This window comes from Culex quinquefasciatus, chromosome 2 (assembly GCF_015732765.1).
Source record: "Culex quinquefasciatus strain JHB chromosome 2, VPISU_Cqui_1.0_pri_paternal, whole genome shotgun sequence".
Classification (NCBI taxonomy): Eukaryota; Metazoa; Arthropoda; class Insecta; order Diptera; family Culicidae; genus Culex; species Culex quinquefasciatus.
The window spans coordinates 168,440,091-168,463,407 of NC_051862.1; the positions used below are offsets into that span (position 1 = coordinate 168,440,091).

At 36.5% G+C, this 23,317-nt stretch overlaps 1 protein-coding gene across 1 annotated transcript; it reads right to left on the reverse strand.

The window, feature by feature from the left end:
- Positions 1–408: 408 nt before the first annotated feature.
- LOC6036361 (NADH dehydrogenase [ubiquinone] 1 beta subcomplex subunit 10) lies at positions 409–23,111 on the reverse strand. Its single transcript, XM_001846368.2, has 5 exons — positions 22,993–23,111; positions 22,842–22,939; positions 22,378–22,513; positions 715–854; positions 409–656 (listed from the first exon to the last, which is right to left on the reverse strand). The coding sequence occupies exons 2-5, from the start codon at positions 22,927–22,929 to the stop codon at positions 532–534; spliced, it is 489 nt and encodes a 162-aa protein (XP_001846420.1). The 5' UTR covers positions 22,930–22,939; positions 22,993–23,111; the 3' UTR covers positions 409–531.
- Positions 23,112–23,317: the final 206 nt, after the last annotated feature.

The window sequence follows — 23,317 nt, forward strand, 5'->3', positions numbered from 1 at the left end:
CTTGCAAATGTATGAAAAGACTATTTATTATAAACAATCAACTATTGAAAAACATGAAAAGTCATAAAAATCGACGTATATCATTTCAATACCATACAATTACCCAAATTTGTATGAAAAAACATTTAAAAAGCAAAAAAATAATTTGGCCGCCTGTTTGTATGGAGATGGCCCATAGTGGTCTGTAGTCACCAACGATCCAAGGTACACAAACTTCTCCACAACCTCTGACCTAGTCGTCTTATTTAAAATAATTATTTAGTAAATTTTACTGAATTAACTTTTGCTATTTTTAGTGGAAAGCTACCTTATAAAGCGATGTTTCCGTCGAATTGTGAATTTGAAATTTGAAAAACAATGTATTTAGGCGATTTTCAGGATTGTGACATTAAAGTTAAAACGAACCCACCAATTTCAGTTGTTCTTATATTTACACAATTTCATAAGAAATAACCAAATTGTTTCAACTACCAGCCAGCGCAGCGCAGTGCAGGACGACACACTTTTTCGCTTCTTCAATTTTCCCCCCAACTAATGCTCCTCCTCGGCCTGCTTCATTCCGGAACCGACCGGTCCGTGGCGTCTCTCCCAGACCATGCGGTGCTTCTGCTTCATGTACGCAGTCTTGGCGTTGGCGTAACCACCCAGGTCACCATCTAGAGAAAAAATATCGAGTTTTTTAAACTAGAATTTTATATGATTTGTCAAACTCACACTTGATGAACCAGTTTTCCGCGGCCTTCTCGTACTGGTCCAGCAGGGGACGGCACTTGCGCTCGTGGTCAGGCTGCTCGTACAGGACGCAGTCCTCAAAGCGTTGGCGCAGAATGTTCAAGATTTCGTTGTCGACCATCCTGAAAGGTAAAATAAATTTCAAAATGCATTAACATGAGCGATATCCATCGGGAAACTCAATTAGGACAATAATCGTTTGTTTGGATGACTCCATTCAAGTGAATAACGTTACAATTGGTTGGCGAATCGGATCAAGTTCAAAAATAAATAAGCTTATCTCTAGTGCAGACAGAAGTAACCCAACAGGGGAGGGAAATAAGGCAGACGAGAGTAGTGTGTAAATTTGTTACCTCGACAGAGTAAATTAAACATCCCGGCAAAGTTGGACAAAACAGAAAAAAAAGAAACGTTTTATGGAACCAGCGTCAAGTCATGGGCACGCCGCAGTTCACATGCTCGCGCGCTCAAATAAACAGTCAGTCAATTTCGAATCAATCAATCTGGCGCTGCTGGAGCAACGAGCACGGTCCGGGGGCGTGAGTGACGAGCTTGGGTTGTTTTCGTCCCTTCTCTAAGTCAATATGTAGGATATTTTTGTGGTTTTGGTTCACAAACGATTACTGATCAATTAAATATTAATCGGATCGTTTATGGGTCAAAAAATCACATTTTGTGTTAAAATAAAAGAACGCTACCCTGGAGATCGCCATGTTTCTTCCTTACCTGTAGATTTAGAACTGTATGTTGTTGTTTGATCATTTATATACAAATTCAATTCAATTCAACGAATCATCTTTGCGGTAAACTTTACGCAGTTGGCCTGGCATAGAGCGTCCAATTTTCCGTCCCGGGAAAAAATCATGGAAATTTCCGGGACTTCCCGTAAAAAAAATATTTCCCGTTTCCCGGGAAATTTGAGAACTTCCCGGGAGATCTCGAAATTCAAGGGGAAGTATACATTTTCCTTACTTTTTGGCACCAATGTTTTGGAAATATCCACCAAAAAAATATAAGAGAGAGCTTATTTTTATTTTATTCATTTCAATCTAAATTTCATATTGAACTTTTCTGCTCGTCTGTAAATTTCATATCAAGGTTTATTTCAGATAATATTTATTTCCGAAGCATTCATAACTGGGGATAGATCTTGCTTATTTGTTGGGCAACACAAATTATGTTATATTCTTTCTTAAAGTTGTATGATTTTTTACAAGCAGTTAAGCCATTAATTGCTCCTCTCACTCAAATTTACCATTAAAGGTGCTGTTTTATACAATTTTGCTGCACATATTGAAGTAGCATCAGAATAATTTTCAAAATTGAAAATTTCCCGTTTCACGGGAATTTTGTAATCCCGGGAAATTGGACGCTCTAGCCTGGCCGTGTAAAGAAGAAGGATGGCTGCGCTAAGGTTAGATTTTTTTAGATTTACGTAATAAAAGAACACTCCCATAGACGGCGTAATATTTTTTTTTTGAAAAATTCAAGATCAAAACATGATTATTTGTACACAAAAAGAGTCTAAACGAAAAAAAAAATACATTTATAAAGAGCACAAAAAAACGCTTTTTTCCATGGAAAAAAATCTACTTTTTTGCAAATGGTTACTAATTCAAACAAATTGAAAGGTGAAAGAGTTTTTCTTTTTTTAAAGAATTAACGAGTAAAATTATTTTTTCAACATAAGAGTATTAAACTTCAGAGGGGTTCAAACAATCCAAATCACCAAATTTATACTGGTTCAGGAATGTATTAAGATTTTCTCTAACTTATTGGATTTGGATTGATTTAATAAATAAAACCCTGTTTATGGTTGAATAAGTTCTGCCCTTATGAATGTACAGTTAAACCTCGCATATGCACCTTATATGGGGGTTTCTTATGCGAAGCACGCATATGCGAGGTACAGGGCTTATGGGATTTTGGCTATATGGGAGACATGGGCTATATTTTTATAAAAAATCAACTAAACTATACAAATTTATAGTGTTTTGGAATCGTTATGAAGTCAGCTATACAGCTACACCAAATTTACATGGTTAACGATGTTCTAGGTCATCCGAAACTTCGTCAAGTTAAGGCCTATGTGTTCAACGCCGTACAAGTATGAGGTAGGCGATTTGACTGTGGTTTTTGACCACAGATCATATGATGTTCTGGGTCTTCTGTAGAGTCCCGGGAATTACGGTCAATGGGTCTACCACCGAAATAAGGCAGAGGTCACTGGATTTTGACCTAAGATCATATTCAGATAGCCTCAGGGAGATTAAGGGACTAGTCTACCGATGTGTGGTGATGTTCTGGGTCTTCTGTAGAGTCCCAGGAGTTACGGTCAATGGGTCTACCACCGAAATAAGGCAGAGGTCACTGGATTTTGATCTTAGATCATATCCGGATAGCCTCAGGACGATTTAGGGACTAGTCTACCGATGTGTTATGATCTTTTGGGTCTTCTGTAGAGTCCCGGAAGTAACGGCCCTGAGAGGCTATTCGGATATGATCTGAGTTCAAAAACCACAGACCTATATCTTGTTACGGCGGTAGACTCATCGGCCGTAACTCCCAGGATCTTACAAATGACCTATCACATCGGTAGACTAGCCCCAGAACCTCCCTGAGGCTATCCGGATATGATCTGAGGTCAAAATCCTCCGACCTCTATCTTGTTACGGTGGTAGACCCAATGGCCGTAGCTCCCGAAATCTTACAAAACACCCAGAACATCACCACATATCGGTAGACTAGTTACGGCTGTAGACCCATTGACCGTTACTCTCGGGACTCTACAGAAGACCCAGAATATTACCACACATCGGTAGACTAGTCCCTGAACCACCCTGAGGCTATCTGAATATGATCTGAGGTCGAAAACCTCCGACCTCTATCTTGTTACGGTGGTAGACCCATCGGCCGTAACTCCCGGGACTCTACAGGAGACCCAAAACATCACCACATATCGGTAGACTAGTCCCTGAACCTCCCTGAGGCTATCCGAATATGATCTGAGGTCAAAAACCACAGACCTCTGCCGTGTTACGTCGGTAGACCCATCGGACGTAGCTCCCGGGACTCTACAGAAGACCCAGAACATCACCACTTATCGGTAGACTAGTCCCTGAACCTCCCTGAGGCTATCTGGATATTATCTAAGGTCAAAATCCATCGACCTCTGCTTTGTTACGGCGGTAGACCCGTCGGTCGTAACTCCCGGGACTCTATAGAAGACCCAGAACATCTCCAAATATCGGTAGACTAGTCCCTGAACCTCCCTGAGTCTATCTGGATATAATCTAAGGCCAAAAACCATCGACCTCTGCCTTGTTACGGCGGTAGACCCTTCAGGCGTAGCTCTCGGGACTCCACAGAAGACCCAGAACATTTCCACATATCGGTAGACTAGTCCCTGAACCTCCCTGAGGCTATCCGAATATGTTCTGAGGTCAAAAACCACAGACCTCTGTCGTGTTACGTCGGTAGACCCATCGGACGTAGCTCCCGGGACTCTACAGAAGACCCAGAACATCACCACTTATCGGTAGACTAGTCCCTGAACCTCTCTGAGGCTATCTGGATATTATCTAAGGTCAAAATCCATCGACCTCTGCTTTGTTACGGCGGTAGACCCGTCGGTCGTAACTCCCGGGACTCTATAGAAGACCCAGAACATCTCCAAATATCGGTAGACTAGTCCCTGAACCTCCCTGAGTCTATCTGGATATAATCTAAGGCCAAAACCATCGACCTCTGCCTTGTTACGGCGGTAGACCCTTCAGGCATAGCTCGGGACTCACAGAAGACCCAGAACATTTCCACATATCGGTAGACTAGTCCCTGAACCTCCTGAGGCTATCCGAATATGTTCTGAGGTCAAAAACCACAGACCTCTGTCGTGTTACGTCGGTAGACCCATCGGACGTAGCTCCCGGGACTCTACAGAAGACCCAGAACATCACCACTTATCGGTAGACTAGTCCCTGAACCTCCCTGAGGCTATCTGGATATTTGATTTGATTTGATTTTTTATAAAAATATAGCCCATGTCTCCCATATAGCCAAAATCCCATAAGCCCTGTACCTCGCATATGCAACTCTTGCGACAAAACCGAATCAGGTGGAATGACTCGTATATGCAAAGTTGCATATGCGAGGCGCTCTTATACGAGGTTTAACTGTATCACTAACCTTACCTATTCTTATATATTTTTAAAGTTTGGAACATTCAGGGAGGCAAAAAATAGTAAATTGTAATTGCAAATTTTTAATTTTTTGATTCAAATTTACATTTTTATTCAAAAGTCTTCTGAAATGGATTGTAAAGCAATTCATACATTTCAAAACGTTTATTGAAGCATTTTTACTATACAAGATTTTTAATCGATTAACATATTTTTTTTAGTTTTGAGTGGTTTTCTAGGATTTTGCAAATCGACTTTTTCTTTGTATTTCTTGATCTGGATGAAACTTTGTCCTTGTATTCCCTTTGTCAAAAGAAGCAATTCTGCATCATGAGTTTTTCCATACAAGTCTCCAGACAATTTATTCAACTTTTTATTATTAAAAGTTAAATTCCCGAAACACGCAATTTTTATTTTCGAAATTTGTTGATTTGTTTTATTAGGGTGGATTAGGGTGGAATCAAGTTATTTGGGAAAATTAAAAATGATAAAAATCCAATCAGCAACACATTTTTCGGGTCCCAAACAACCGTCCAAAATTTATAAGCGATTGGTTAAGCCCACGTTTGGCGCAAAGCGAATGAAATTTGTATGGAACTCAAATATTCTGCCAACATTGCCCAAGAAACCATAGAATACAAAACAGACATGAGCAATTCTCTACCAAAACCGGAAATGGATTTTATTTGTATTTTTTTATTTGGCTCAAACTTTGTGGGGGCCTTCCCTATGACCAAATAAACTATTTTGTGTGATTGGTTCATCCATACAAGTCTTCATACAATTTTGGCAGCTGTCCATACAAAAATGGTATGTAAATATTCAAACAGCTGTAACTTTTGAGTGAATTTTCTGATCAATTTGGTGTCTTCGGCAAATTTGCAGGTATTGTTGAGGACTTTTGAGAAAAAAATAGGTACAAGGAAAAAAAATTACAGATTTTTTAATCAACTCAAATACGTATTTTTTTTATTTTCGAGATTTTTTTAGGGGACAAAATCCGCAACTTTTGAGCCATAGAGAAACATGGTCAAAAAATCTGCCGCCGAGTTATGAATTTTTGATAAAATAGTGATTTTTGGAAAAATCGAAGTTTCAAGTAAAAACAAGTTTGACATTATTTTTTAATGCAAAATTGAATTTGCAATCGAAAAGTACTACAGATAAAAGTACTTTACAGATTTTTTGATAAAGGGCTCCGTTTTCAAGATATAACCACCAAAAGTTTGATTTTAGCGAAAAATTTGCAGTTTTTCAATTTTTAAAAATAGTGACCGTTTCTAGAAATATTTTTTTTTGAAAAGTTCATTGAAGATTGGACCTCGCGTTGCTGAGATAGAGCCGCTTTAAGAAAAAGAAACATGAAAATTGAAGTTTTCTTAATCTCACCAAAACAACCCACCATTTGCTAACGTCGATATCTCAGCAAATAATGGTCCGATTTCCAATTTTAATATATGAAAAATTCGTGAAATTTTCCGATCTTTTCGAAAAAAAATAATCAAGACTAGCATTTTAAATGGGCGTAAAATTCAATGTTTGGCCTCTAAAATAAAAAAAACGTATTTTGGGAAATTAAGTTTTAGTGAAAAAAAAGTTGATAAAAAAAATCTGCAAATTTTTTTTCCGTGTACCAATTTTTTTCTCAAAAGTCCTCAACAATACCTAACAACTCAACAACTCAAAAGTCCTCAACAACAACCTAACAACTTTGCCGAAGACATCAAATTGATCAGAAAATTCAGTCAAAAGTTACAGCTGTTTGAATATTTACATACCATTTTGTATGAACAGCAGCCAAAATTGTATGGAGACTTGTATGGGTGAACCAATGACGCAAAATAGCTTATTTGGTCATAGGGAAGGCCCCCACAAAGTTTAAGTCAAATAAAAAATACAAAAAATAAAAATGGTCGAAATCGGCCGATTTTGTAGAGAGTTGCTCACATGATTGTTTTTTTATATTTTGATGAACCTTACTTAAAATCGGTGCAAAGAAATGTTCTGAAGAAATTATTTATAGTTAAGTTGCACCCCAAACCCTCAAATATATTATAGTTTTCGAAAGATTCCGCTTGATTTGGCCGTGTTGGCAAAAAGTATGATTTTTACCGTGTATTTCGAAATGTCTCTCTAGAACGCTCTGTAACTTTTGTAAGAAGCAATTTGGCACCATACTGTCTTCGGGAGAGTTGTTCAAGACAACCTACTTTTACGGTGTTGGTTTCATGAAATAATAAAACATGAATTTTGTAAATTTCAAAATGTGAAAATGCTAGTTTTCTCATAGTAATTTCCATACAAATTTTATTCGCTTTGCGCCAATCGTGGGCTTAACTAATCGTTTCCAAATTTTGGGAGGTTGTTTGGGACCCTCTAAGGGATCTGAAAATTGTGTTGCTGAAAAATTCATTTTTCGATTCCGCGCGAAAAAGGCGAAAAAAGTTGCGAATCATAGAGAACTTCTTTTTTTACCACAGCCCAGAAAAGACGCAAAACCATAGGAAATTATAAGATATTTTTAAAAGTTGTGACAGCAGCTAAACGATATTTTTTTTTACTGGAGCTATATTCAGAAAAAAAGAAATATTAACAGAATGGCCCAAAAAATTATGAGCATGTCACTATCTTGTTAAAGCGTACTGAATTGGTGACTTAATTTATTTTTTTGCTACCAAAATCGCCACCGAATCTCGTAAACATGACGATCGGCTGCAATCCAAATACCACTGATAATTAATTAAATTAGTCAATTCGTTGTCAGCATGCTTCTATCGAATCGAGCTAAAGTTGATCTGTGGCCAGAAAATGGTCACCAATTGGCATTTCGGTACACCACACACAACAAAAACCTTCAACCATAATTTGCTGCAATTTTGTCTGTTCTGAAAAAGCAGTAAATAAATTGTAGCCAAATTTGCACACCTTTCGATGTCGTCGTCGTCGTCGTCGGCTTCGTTTGCCAGATGCCCCCTGCCAGCCAAATTGGAGCCAACACATATCCTATACACGCGGGATGTCAGCAGCAAATAAAATAATCGTTTTGCGTTCGTTCCGACTGATTGTGTGTTTATGTGGCGATCCACCCACTCGGTTTCGATAGCGCTGGCTGCTGCTCGGGAGAGAAGAGCATAAAACCTTTCTACGCGCATTCAAGTGGGTGGTGGTGCAGTAAAAATACACAACCACCAGCAATATTTTGGAAGAAATTTGGTAGAAAAAAATTCAATAGATTTCTCCAGCTGTTGATTTTGATGAAATATTTAATACAACTGGTAAGTAAAAAATTCCATCAGAGAAATTTGTTTAGTTGATACTATACAATGAATCAAAATTAAAATTTTGTTTAAAAACTGACACTTTTAGGTAAATAGATCTCGATCCCCGAATAGACTAAATATGTTTGCATTATTTTGGCCAGAAATAAACTGCGAGCGCCGGTTTCGATTCGAACCGCTCTGGACGATTATCGGAATGTGGTTGAGATTTAGATTAAAATTGGTCAAATCTTATGCAGTAATTGACAAAATTAAAAATTCGAATAAAAAATCATTTCTACACAGAAAAAAAATCAATAATAATATTACATCTGGGAAGGGGGACATCTTTCATGTCAGAAAAAAGGTGTAATTTTACCTCTAAAAATGTGTAATTTTACCACTTTTCTGGCGTAATGCCACTTTTTCAGTCTCAATTGAGATAAAATTACATCATAAAAGAGGTAATATTCAACCTGTCAAAATTCAAGTTTCCAAATTAACATTATTTTTTACTGTGTAGAGTAAATTTCTTGACAATGATTCTTCATGGGTGTCCTTTATTCATATGAACTTTTGAAAAATTATGCTGCATTCACGAAATTTAAAATATTATAATTTGTTTTGAGAATGTTGCTTCTGTTTAGATGCTCTTTGTTTAACAACAGTAGTCCGTTATTTTTGCTGAGATATTGCCATGCAAAGGGTTAAAAACATGTAAATTGATGTTTTCCAAGTATCACCCAAACGACCCACCATTTTCTAACGTCGATATCTAAGCAACTAATGGTCCGATTTACAATGTTAAAATCAGGGCTGTGGAGTCGGAGTCGGAGTCGGAGCCGGAGTCGGTGGAGTCGGGTCTTTTTGAGGACCTGGAGTCGGAGTCGGAGTCGGAGTCGTCAAAACTCGAGCAGCCGGAGTCGGAGTCGGAGCCGGAGTCGGCTAAATTTTAAGAGCTGGAGTCGGAGTCGGAGTCGGAGCCGAAGATTTCTGATAACCCGGAGTCGGAGTCGGAGTCGGAGTCGAAGTTATCTTAAATTCAACAAAAAATATGTTTTTTTTTATTGTTCAGTTATCCAAAACATCTTATATTTTTAATTGATCTATCAGATGCCATTATGTTTTCGAAGCTTTTTATTGTGATTGGAAAGCTCTGATTGTGTTATTACACTATAATCACTAAATGATAACCTCTTACCCAAGTATGTAGTATCATAATTTAAAAAATTATAAAAAAATATTGGTTATGTAGTCAGACATATCTAATTGATTCTGACTGCTTCCTTTTGCCTATATTTATGTGCCTTTTCAATTCAAATTTGACCAAAGTTCATCCAGTTCTTTCTGAAAAAAAGTACACGCACAGTCATCTTTTACCCCGATAGCGAATGTCTTGGAGGTTTTAAGTTAAATCATTTTTTTATGAAAAAAATTACGAGGTACATCAAAAGATTAAAAATTGCAATCATTGTTTTTGGAAATCGAAAAAGAGTCACTGACAGTTTAACTTTTGTTACAAATAATCAACGATAATAACAATCTCTTACTTGGAACTCAACATGCGCATTTTGTATATAACTGAGTACAAGAAAATCAAAGTGTTGCATTTAAAATAATTTAAACTAACAAAAAATATCAAAAGAAGTTGCAACTAATTTTGAAATAATCATTGATTGTTGATATTGATGTTGATTTTAGGCAAACTATTTTGATATCGTTGCATATTATCGTTGAACAAATCTCAACAAATGATCAACTGGTACGAATTTCCTCATACTGTATATCCCACGCCAATATAACGGAAGGTGATTATCATTGCAAATCAATGTACTTTAAAAAAATGGAATACTTGTGACCTAGAAAATATTTTACTTGTGGATATTTGTTTTTTATAATATTTTAAGTTTTCATATATATTGATGGAGGCGCAAGATCATTCATAAAGCTTCGTTTTAGGTGAAGATTCACGAAGTATCGTGCGCCTCCTTTTTAAAGTATATAAACTTTTAAAATTAAAATAAATCAAAAATTTCCAGGGTAAAATATTTTTCATGTCACCGATATTTGAAAAGGACATCTTAAGCGTTCTTTCCACGAAGAAATTGTTTAGATACATTGATTTGCAATACTAATCTCCTTCAGCCATGGCGTGATGTCCAGGTACGCCTTAAAAAAAAAGTTTCGTTTAAAACAGTCATTTAAAAAACGAGATGCCTGTCACTTTGCTTCTTATAAATGTCAGCCTGAAAGTGAGTAAATTGAATTGTAATGTACAATAGATCGTTAAGGCCAGGTTTCTTTTAATTATTCATTCAAGAATAACAATTTAAAATTTAAATTTATTAGCTTTGAAAAAAATATTTTCAAATTTGAGGTTAAGCAAATAAATCCAAATTTACTTACAAAACTGTTCTTCTCAAAATGCCTCTAAAACTGAAGATATTTTTTGATTTCTGTTTCCATAACGTATGAAACATGTAACCTGGAAACTTTTTTCCGTTTACTTTACTTTACTTATTTTGCTTGAGAAAACATGACGCTTAGAGATTATTTAAATAATCCTATTTATCAATGTTTTAAAAATAATTAACTAATAATAGTTAACTAACTTTTGAAACATTTAAAAATACGTGGAGTCGGAGTCGGAGTCGGAGCCAACAATTTGTTGAAAGCTGGAGTCGGAGTCGGCTAGAGTTGGTAGGCCGGAGTCGGAGTCGGAGTCGGAGCCAACCATTTGTTGAAAGCCGGAGTCGGAGTCGGAGTCGGCTAATCTGAGAAAGCTGGAGTCGGAGTCGGAGCCGGAGTCGTTTGAAATACGACCCGACTCCGCAGCCCTGGTTAAAATATGAAACATTCGTGAAATTTTCTGATCTTTACGAAAACAATATTTTCAAATTTTTAAAATCAAGACTAACATTTCAAAAGGGCTAAATATTCAATATTACGCTCTTTTAAAATGTTAGTCTTGGTTAAAAATTTTGAAATATTTTTTTTCAAAAAGATCGGAAAAATTCACAAAAGTTTCATATTTTAACATTGTAAATCGGACAATTAGTTGCTGAGATCTCGACGTTAGAAAATGGTGTGTTGTTTGGGTGAGACTTAGAAAACATCAATTTTCCTGTTTTTAAACCTTTGCATGGCAATATTTCAGCAACTAAGGGTCGTATCAACAAAGTTCAAAAAAGCAAAATATAGAGAATTTTCTCATCTTTTCAAAAATATTTTTTTCAAAAGTGGGCAAACATGTGCACTAATTTTAAAAAACGAAAAACTGCGACTATTTTCAACAAGGTCACCTAAAAATGGATTTAACTTGAAAACGGCGCACTTTATCAAAATTTCACTAAAGTACTTTTTGAATGCAAATTTGATTTTACCTCGAAAAATGAAGTTGAAAAAATTTTGCGACCAATATTAAGATTTTTTGAAAAAATCTGAATTGATTAACAAATTTATAACTCGGTCAAAGATTTTTTCCACAACCTGGAAATTTCTGAAAAATAGGGTTTTTTTTGCAAATCAAGTTATAGTGGCAAAAAGTTAAATAAAAAATCATCAAAAAATTGTTAACCGTGAATTTTTTTTTTCAATGTAGTCCATATCCATACCTACAACTTTGCCGAAGACACCAAATCGATCAAAAAATTCCTTCAAAAGATACAGATTTTTGAATTTTCATCCATCGTTTTTGTATGGACAGCTGCCAAATTTGTATAGAAAAATATATGGACAAACTATTGATGCAAAATGGCTCCTTTGGGCATACCGAAGGCACCAAAAAAGTTTCAGTTGGATTAAAAAATACAAAAAAAAAAATCGAATGACCGAAATCTGAGAAAACTGCTCAAATTCAATGCTTTTTGTTTATTTTTGTCTTTTGATCTCCAGCTTAGTCTTTTTTTTAATTTTACAAATTTTACAGCAGCACAAATTCAGTCCATGATTATAAAAACTCAAATTTAAATGTATAATTCAAATATTTAAAAATGGTTTTGAAAACATAGTAGACGTGTATCGAAAAAAAAAGTTGAAAGTCTCCTGATCTCAGATAAATTTCAGATAAAAGTTTGAGGAAGGCGCAACCTTCAAATAATACCTGAAGTTTATCTGAAATCAGGAGGCTCTGCTCGCTAACTGGGCTGGTAGAAAAATGACGAGGGAAACATCAATGCATTATATTTTCTTTACAAAAAATAAAAATAAAAGAAACTCGAAAATACTTCTAGAGCAAATCCTCCAATTTTCCTTTGGACATGACATTTAATGACAATTTATTTTTTGCATCCACTGACCCCTCGATCATTATGCTTTGTTATTGTTTTTTGACATTTGCCTGCTTTTACTGTATTCCAGAGTTTTTTTTAAATCAATAACAAAATCTTTCAAATTAAATTTTTTATGTTTATTTTTGTCTTTTGATCTCCAGCTAAGTCTTTTTTTTCTGGGGTAAATTTTGGCCAAATTTTTGCTGTTTCTTTCACCAACATTTCCCATATTTTATTTTATGTAAAAATGTGCATACAGTAATTTGTTGTGATTCCCCAGACTATGCATTCAAGTATATTTTTTACAATTTAAATAATAATGGTATTACAGTACTTGTTCGGTAACTGGGCTGAGAACGTAGCCCAGTCACCGAATGCTGCTCGCTAACTGGGCTGAACGAAAAATAACGAGGGGACCACCGATGCATAATATTTTCCCGATGAAATTTAAAAATAAAAGTAAATCAAATTTATTTACAATGCTTACTTTTCATATTTCTTTAATTGTAACTTGAAATTAAACAAAATTTTGAAAAAAGTTTTTTTATTTATTGAATATGATTTTTGCATCCATTAACCCCTTGGTTATTTTGGTTTGTTTTGGTTTTTTGACGTTTGTCTGCTTTTTAACTGGGCAACGGCCCAGTTATCGAGCGCCCAGTTAAAAAGCAGCCCAGTTAAACAACGCTCAGCCAATTAAAATTAGAAACACACATAAACTAAAGCCTTTGCATATTTTATTTCAAAATTGCAAAGCTTGCGCAAAAAAAAAATCACAAATAAGGAATAAATTATTGACTAAAATTGAATTTTTCATTCAAAACATTGTAAAAGTGATTGTATACATTGTAAAATCGGTAAAACGCTTGTTTATGCACTTCTAATCAAATGTAGACTTTTTATTCTATAAAAAAAAAATTAGGAGCTAAAGATCATTGATAGACGTAAAAGTTTAAAAATTAAAAATATTTTCTTAAATTCATTAAATCATCAAAAAATTATAGTGATAGAGCAATTCCATTTGAAAATAGCACAAACTGAAAAAAAGTTCTCCAATCAGGCTCAACATTTTTTTGGGGGTTTCCGTATTTTTTTTGCTTTGCCATCAGGGTGACCTAAATCGTGCTAGGGTGGTCCCAAAAGGAATCAATTTACGAAAATCAAACTCGAATATTTTCTTATCCAGATTAAATAATAATGAAATGTGTTTCGTTCAGATAAAAACCCCAATTTGCTTTAAAGTTACATATTAAAAGCCAAACAAAATGGCAACTTTGACTTAAATTAGTTTCAAATATCGCACGTATATTTGAAACAAATTTAAGTCAAAGATGCCATTTTGTTTGCAATGCATATGTCTGTTTTTTTTTTGTACCTTATTCGGAATTGACAAACGTTGATTCTTTTGATCGATGATCGTTTCCGGAAAATGGGATTTTAAATAAATATTTTTTTGCCCAAAATTTCAATTTGTCCCACTATCCCTACAAGCAGCGGCGGGAAAAAGCCGCCATTTAAAAGGGACGATACGTAAATATGTATCGCGATTTGAGAGTAAAAACTCGTTTCGCCGATTGGCCGATATGTATTCCGAGGTTGGACAAGATCGCCACCACCACCACCGATCTGTGGTCAGTTCGATTTGGACAGCCGATTCGGGGCAACCGGTGGGGATTTTCTTGCTTCTTCTTCAAAGAAAATTTGAAAGTTGACTTTTCAAAAGGTTAGATTTACTGGAATTTTAAGAATTTTCATCTAAAGGATCAATTTATTTTCAGAAACTGCATGAGCTAGCCAAGAGGAAATAATGGCCAATCCACCCAACCCAAAGCAGTACACCAAGTACAGCAAGAACACCTCCGACGGCACCAAAGTCCGCAGCAAGTGTCTGCCGGTCCAGCGGAGCGTCTTCCGGCTCGGGTCCGGTAATCTGTTCTACCTGATCGTCATCAAAATCTTCACCATTCTCAACAACATCGTGAACAAGTGTCGCTAACGATATTTTTCAAAAAGAAGGCTTTGTCTTAATTTGCTTTTAGAAGCAGTCACGAACTGATCAGTATTTGCTCCTCATTAATGTTAATTAATTAAACAATTTGTCGGAGACGATTAAGGTTAAGCATTTTAGTTAAGGGCAGGGCAATGAGTGATGACGCATCAAGGGATAGGCGGCACTTGGCGCGGGATCAAGCCGCGAACGATCGATCAATTCTCCTCGGGCGAGTGTTTTGATCGGCTGCATCACCACCGCCAACAAGATTGAGGCTGTACCACCGCGCGCGCAGAAGGGTAGTAAAGTGCAGTTTTGTTTTATTGGTGGGGCAAATCGGACGCGCCGCGCTAGTAAATAGTGCATAACTATAAGCCGTTAAAAATAGTGCAGAATTGTGGTGCGCAAAATTCGGTGAAGCCTTGCAAAGTGAATTTTATCGACAAGGAGTGATTTGCGAGATCGAAGTGAATAAATGTGTTTTGTAAAATCATGTGTGTGTGTGTGTTTGTGTTTTCCCCTACATTGCATTCCCCAAAATAAGAGTGATTTTAATTATTTGTAAGCTTGCTTGATTGAAAACATTTGCTGAGGAAGGATTAAGAATTGATCATCGATCCAAAGTTGCACTGGGGGACGACGGCCATGCTCTTGTTTTACAACTTAACTTACCCAAATTCAAAGTTACTTAGATACCTAATGATGCTAAATAAGTAACTTTGTTTAAGTAAGCAAAAGTTGCTTGATTACCAGCGTGACGTAATATTTCGATGCCTCTGTGCTCTGATGTACTAACTGACTTTTGGGACAAAATGAGTTAATGATGACATCTTTTAGCTAATTAAATTCCCTACAAAACGCTTCTAAGAGATCTGAAAAATTCGTTTCCTACGCGGAGATATCGCCCTGTAACCATTTGTACTAACTGCCATTTTCGAACGCATCATGGATGAGCTCTCTTATTTTTCATCATGGCTTGACCTTTTGAAAACACGCAAATCCATAAAAATACGATTATGCTATAATATTATGGTAAATTGCCAGGTGTCCTTACTAGTTTGAGCAATATTATGGAGCACTATTTTGGAAGGCAATTAGCACAAGTGTGCACATTTGGATACGTGAAGAAGTTGTAAGTGTGTCAAATAATTATTTAGTGGCAGAGTTTTATTTTAATTGGATGACCCCTAAGTTAAGCTAAGTGTGACATTGGTAGGTGAATGTTATTGTTACGTAGTTTTTGGATTGGACGATCCTTGCAGTTGTTCTGAGTGTGCACAACGACTTAAAAATGTTTCAAATTGGATATTGGGGTTAGGCTAAGTGTGATATTGGAGAATGGATGATGTTGTTACGTAGTTTTTTTTTATTGGACGACCCCTGCAGTTGTGCTAAGTGTGCACAACGATTCAAAAAATGTTTTAAATTGGATATTTCGGATAGGCTAAGTGTAAGATCAGTTAGTGGGTGATGTTGTTACGTAGTTTTTTTTTTGGATTGGATGACCCCTGCAATTGTGCTAACTGTGCACAACGACTTACAAATGTTTTAAATTTGATATTTCGGTTAGGATAAGTGTGAGATTAATTAGTGGTTGTTATTGTTACCTAGTTTTTTTAATGGACGACCCCTGAAGTTGTGCTAAGTGGGTTAGGCTGAGTGTGAGATTGGTTAGTGGATGATGTTGTTACGTAGTTTTTTGGATTGGACGACCTCTGCAGTTGTGCTAAGTGTGCACAACGACTTAAAAAATGTTTTAATTGCGATGTTTTACGGTGTAACGAATATCACGGTGTCAAGAATGCAACAATGCAACGAATGTTACGGTGTAACGAATGTTACGGTGTAACGAATGTTACGGTGTAACGAGTGTTACGGTGTAACGAATGTTACGGTATAACGAATGTTACGGTGTAACGAATGTTACGGTGTAACGAATGTTACGGTGTAACGAATGTTACGGTGTAACGAATGTTACGGTGTAACGAATGTTACGGTGTAACGAATGTTACGGTGTAACGAATGTTACGGTGTAACGAATGTTACGGTGTAACGAATGTTACGGTGTAACGAATGTTACGGTGTAACGAATGTTACGGTGTAACGAATGTTACGGTGTAACGGATGATGCGGTGTAACGAATGTTACGGTGAAATGAATGTTACGGTGTAACGAATGTTACGGTGTAAAGAATGTTACGGTGTAACGAATGTTACGGTGTAACGAATGTTACGGTGTAACGAATGTTACGGTGTAACGAATGTTCCGGTGTATCGAATGTTACGGTGTAACGAATGTTACGGTGTAACGAATGATGCGGTGTAAAGAATGTTACGGTGTAACCATACTACGGTGTAACGAATGTTACGGTGTAACGAATGTTACGGTGTAACGAATGTTACGGTGTAACGAATGTTACGGTGTAACGAATGTTACGGTGAAATGAATGTTACGGTGTAATGAATGTTCCGGTGAAATGAATGTTACGGTGTAACTAATGTTACGGTGTAACGAATGTTACGGTGTAAAGAATGTTACGGTGTAACGAATGTTACGGTGTAACGAATGTTACGGTGAAATGAATGTTACGGTGTAACGAATGTTACGGTGTAACGAATGATGCGGTGTAAAGAATGTTACGGTGTAACCATACTACAGTGTAACGAATGTTACGGTGTAACGAATGTCACGGTGTAAAGAATGTTACGGTGTAACGAATGTTACGGTGTAACGAATGTTACGGTGTAACGAATGTTACGGTGAAATGAATGTTACGGTGTAACGAATGTTACGGTGTAACGAATGTTACGGTTTAACAAATGTTGCGGTGTAACGAATGTTGCGGTGTAACGAATGGATCATGGTTCACTGAACAAGGATTGAACCACAAAGGGAGGTTTAAGCCGAACCAATAGGTGAACCTAGCCTAACCGGCTTATTTGAGAACTCTTGTTGTGCACATTTAGCACAACGGCAGGGATGGTCCAATCCAAAAAAACTACGTAACAACAACATCCATTAACCAATCTCACACTTAGCCTAACCCAAATATCCAACTCAAACACCCTTCAAGAAGTTGTGCACATTTAGCACAACTGCAGGGATCGTCCAATCCAAAAAACACGTAACAACATCATTTACGTAGTTGTGCACACTTAGCACAACTGTAGGGGTCGTCAATGTTCAAATACTAAGTATTGATTTTTTTGGAGCACTTTTGTTCTATTCGATACAAACTAAGAATTCATTGCAAGAGACACACTTGTTCTAACTGCAATCTACAATAACAGTTATATGGTTTGTGTCCTGGATATCTTGCATTTCTGAAAAGGTCGTATGACATGATGGAAATAAAATAAACTGGCTCAAAGTTTTTACAAAATCATTTTCTTCTGTTTGTAAGCGTAGAACTATTCGGTTTTCGTCATAGTTGGTCTTATTGAAGCTATTTCATGGATTATCATACTTATATTTATGAAACCTCACACTTCACTGAGTTTTTCTTCATAAAATTCAAGTTTTAACGGTAGTTCTCTCAAAAACTACAATTTTCACAATAAATTTAATGATAAACAAGTCTATTAAAAAAGTATTGTTGAGAAAAATGTTCCTTAACTAACAACAATTTGAAGTTAATACGCAAAAAACATTGAAACAACAAATAACTACTATTTTTACAATAAAATGACTCTGCGCACTTTTGTACCAAGTGCCACGTTGGAAGTATACACGACTCTGCCATCGAAGAAGCATTTTAGCTCAACTGCAAAATTCGCCCTGTGCACGTTTGTGCTAACTCATACAAATCACTGTTCAAGACACACTTGTGCTAATGAAACGAAACGAAACTAAACGAAACTATTGGCACTACGCCCCCCGGGGCATGGCCTTCCTCTAACGTGGGATTTCTGCTCCAGCGCCTCTGACGAGACAGGAGAAACCGGGACCGACGTTTTACTTCACCATCCGATAGAAGCTCAGTGGATAAGGCGGGAATCGAACCCGCGTCTCATAGCATCATCGGGATCGGCAGCCGAAGCCGCTACCCCTGCGCCACGAGACCTAATTGCAAGCATGATTTTTTTTCGTAATTTCTCTGCCAAATTTTTTTTGCATTTCAAAAGTTTTCATATTTTACCATATCTTTAAGTTATGTCAGGAGCATACTTTAAAATTATTAGGACAATTGTTTGTCGAATAGTTTTCCAGATACAGTTATTCAAAGTTAAAAAATCGATTTTCTCGTAACCACCAAAATGTCAGTTAGTATAAGAGAGCACACAAGCATCGATTTATCAACTGAACAAAGTACACTCAACCCCCGGTGGTTGGTCAAAGTCAAACTAAAAAGTGACGAGCTGTCACTTTTTACAAGGCACTCACGCACACTTTCAAAACAAACGTTTGGTAGTGTGTGTGAACTCCTTGTAAAAGGGGTATCAAACTAAAAAGTGACCCCGTTCGTTTGACAACAGTTGGTGTCAAACCATCGGGGTTTGAGTGTACTTGGTACTTTTACTATTTTAAACCATTCCAGATCATATTACTAAGGGTGCGGGACATTTCGCTGAATGTCGTTTCGCCGGAGGTCATTTCGCCGAATAGGACGTTTCGCCGTATTAACAAAATGTCGTACAAAGCTATATAAAATGAACACACATTTCATTAAAGGAAATACATCGGAACTACCGATACTTTCTAAAGTTTATTTTCATCTTCCGCTGCCATCAAGGAATTCATAGGGGTTGTGCAGAATACAAAATGAGAAATACTTAAAGTATTTGTGGAATCTATATTGTGATATGTATATAATGAATTGTAGCCTTTTATCATTTTATTCTCATATTGACGAGAAGTAGGTACAAAAGTTTAAGGTTACAACACCTTTGAGTGCATTCTTTCAAGCATGAGCAGTTCTTTAGATTTTAGAATGTAATTTTAAATATTTTTTGTTAGTTTTTGCATTAGGGTGCTGAAAAGACAGAATGCGTAACGTGATTTCCGAATGATCCCCACTGCTCCTCACTAATACAAAGGCACTACAGCTGTAAACATAAACAAAGTAGAAGGCTGCTGAAGTGATTCGTTTTGAAAAAATTGGATGTGATGTTCTTCGAACTTTTTTTGTTCGTAGACTAAACGATGGGCGGCCAAAAGAGTCCTTTTTGTTTTCAACGTAATGACAAATTGCGTCAGAAGTGGGAGGAATTTTTTGAATCACAAAAGCAACCGAATGGAATTTACGAGATTATGTATCTTTGAAGCGCAGTGATAATACAGGAGTAAGATTATTCAATGTTATTCGGCAGGTGTCATTAGTTACTGATAATTCATCGTAAACATAGGTTTTGCGTGAGACATAGCGCTTATTGAAATTTTTGGCGACGAGTTATGCCAATCTCGATTTCAACCCTTTTCTCAAAATTTGTTGACTTTGAATACCTCAAAAGAACGACGCTCTCGACTTTTTTATTCCTGACAAAATAAATTATAGATCGATTACAATACTTGCCATTTCTTGGCATCATTTTTCAAACAGTAAATTGGTTCCGCTTTGACAGTTCTAAACTGAGGCCGCTTTGCGGACCACTATTCTGAACTCAGGTTTTTGCATTCCTTTTTTAAAGCAAATTATTTGTTTTATTTCTGTTAGTTTTTGCATTCATTCAAACATGAGCAACTCTTTAAATTTTCAGCACATAATTTTGAATAATTTTTGTATGTTTTGCATTCCTTTTCATGTAAGTTGTATCATTTTTGTGAGTTTCTGTTTGTTTTTGCATTCTTTCAAACATGAGCAGTTATTTAAATTTTCAGCATAGGGGCAATATGCCCATTTTAAGCCTAATAAGCGGTCGTGTTTGAATGATGCTGGATAATCTGGATTGATCCTTGAAATTCACTAAAACCAAGTACACCAACGAGTAGAGCAACTTTTTGTGAACGTTTCTGTTTATTTTTCCTTTTAATAAAAGTTATGCTATTCATTTTACATGCATTTAAAAAAAATATTTCCAAAATGAATTCTAATCAAACGAGTGCATTGGGCTACGCCCATTTTCCTATTTTCAGCTTAGTTCTTTTTTATTCCACTTCTCTGCTCAGTGCTGCCAAAATTGATGAAATTTTAAGCAAACACTCACGAAAAGTAGCATTTATAGAGAAAATTTCCTGGCATCTCTGGCTCACTTGATTTTCTTCAGCCTTCGATTGGAATGGGTCGTCAAAAGACATGGCGCGTTTGTTTTTTTTTTTTATGGCGCTTGCTAATTATTTACATGTTTTGGGATTATATTTCAAGTGAGTGATCAACCAATGTGCAAACGAACATGTTGCCGAAAGTTGGGGGCAGTTTTGTATCGAAAGCGCCGTGAAAAAGTAAGCGAAAGTGATAAGTTGATTTTGGCGATATTTATTAAGCGTTTGTGGGTTTCTCGCGTGTGTCACTGTGTATGCCACCAAAATGATGAGAAATGGTTTCGCAAAATAGAAATTATGGTCAAAAGTGCATTATATTTGATCTTTTTGGCCAGTAAGAAGCATACATTTGCGTGCTTACTCGAGGCGGTGCTGTTGCTGGTTAGTTTTGTAGCCTAAATAGTATTTTTGGAGCTTTAATCGAGCATCAAACTCTTCAAATGACGAAGATAGGTGTTTGATTGGAAAGGGTATATTTCCCCTAGTTTATGGATTCTTTTATTTTTTAAAGCATTTTTTTTTAATTATTTCTGTATGTTTCCACATATTTTTTTTCAAATATGAGCAGTTCCAAATCAGTTCTTTACTTTTTATAGAAGATATAGTTTTATTTTGAAAAGAAATCGGTTTATTAAAAAAAGTTAAGAGAAAAAATTTGGTTCGGTTTTTGCAAAAATGGTTAAGGTATATGAACGACTGTGCTTTCAGAGCAGTTAACTGCCGTTCTACGCATAATTGTCCTGTGTTCAAAAAAGTGCAACTGAGAAAAACGCGATTGAAATTTTTTGACCGATTTCTGTGTTTCTACGCATAATTGTCCCGTGGGTTCCTATTCGCCATACGAGTCCCAAATCGCCCCAGTTAGCAGTTTTTTCACCCTTATTTGAATTTTAACGATGGGACAAACAGACTTGGTGCTGTTTTTTACGAGTTTCCGAACAAAGTACAAGATTTTATGTGTTTTTCTTAAAGTACACATCAAACAAAACATAAAAAATGGCATAAAGTCAAAATTGGCCAAAAATGACGTGGGACAATTATGCGTAGAACGACGGGTTGTCAAACTTTACGAAAGGTAAAACGGTTTCAAAATGCCCGGAAAATGATCACTTCTAAAAATTGCATAGACTTGAACAAATAAATTATGCAAAATAGCTTCTTGTGCATATTTACTTGTATACAATTTCAATCATATAAATAACGAATAAATAAAACTACTCCATAAATGTTTCAACGACAGCTTAATTTTAGAAAAAGTTTTTGAAAAGACATTAATAACCGTCCATGACCACATCCTTGAAAAACTCTCGTAAAATAATCAATACAAACAGACACAAATAATAAAATTCCTTGTATTGCTGTAAACAATTAACAATTTCTCCCTGGTTCAATACTTTCCGGCCGGTATTTACAACGTGTTGATCTGCAATCTCTCCTTCTACAATTTCACCTTCAATTTCGTGTTGAATTTTTTTTCTGTACACACAGCAAATCTGCATTTTTATAAACATGTTAATTTCTTCAACAGGAAAAGCAACCGGCAAAATAAACAAATTGTGGCCATCAGCTCGTAAAAAGAGACGGAGATAAACAAAGCAAATCCCGACCGCAGCACCAGAATGTACGGAGAATTGCGCTGGAGACAGAAGGCGTGCATCCGCGATACGATTTTCACCATCGTGGCGCTGCTTTGTCTCATGTGTTGTGCAATTTAAAATGTAGCCAAAAGATACAATGTGTCCCGCACTTACTTGTCCCGCTTGAACTGGTTGTTGGCCTCGAAGAAGCACACCGCATCGTCGGTGTAGCACTGGTCGATGGTCGGAACACGGCGGAACTTCTGGTGGTACCACGGGTAGGTCTTGCGGTTCGGCTCGACGACCGATTCTGTAAAAACACAAAAGAAATGTAATAAAAGCTGAGTGTTTAAAATAATTTAATGTTTTATTCAGATAAGAAAGGTTCATTTTGCCCCACTCTCTCTCGTTTGTTTTGGTTTGAAATTATGAACAAGCAGGCGGTGTCGAATCCGGCAGGTTAGGAGGAATTATGTAATAAAATAAATCATCTTTCTGAGGCTAAATTTACACAGGTCTACCAACTAATAGAAGCAGTTTTCTTAGTAGAAGATGTACAAACAATTCCCTAGAAATTTAACAGCTTTTACATTGAAATAAACCCATTTTTTCCAAACTCAAAGAATCAAAAAACTTACCCCTAAACCAAGTCACAGGGCCATCGACGACAGAGGCAATGGAGTTCATGAAACTCTCCAGAGGGTTGCGAGCTGGTGCTTCCGGCATCGTGGAAGGGCTAAAACAAACTTTAATTATTTAAAAAGATAGGAAAAATGTCGTAATACTTACAATTTTATGAAATTTTGTTCCTTTGAAACAGCACCGTATCGAGAAAACACACCAACAACAACAACTGTCAGTTGGTGACAGTAAAACTCTGCTACAACTTTTGAACAGAGCGTAACCTCAGCCAAAATCAATGTTAAGCCCTATCAAAAAATTACTGCTAGACTGTCAGGCGGATGAGGTTCGTTTCCAATTGCATTCTGTGGAAGTGTAGAGAGAGCTTAACAAATCTATTATAGGGGATTGTGGGCAGTGAGGAAAAAGTGAGGACGAGGAGCAAAATTTTCTCGGGATTTTCGGAAGATAACGCGATTAAGTACGTGTGTTT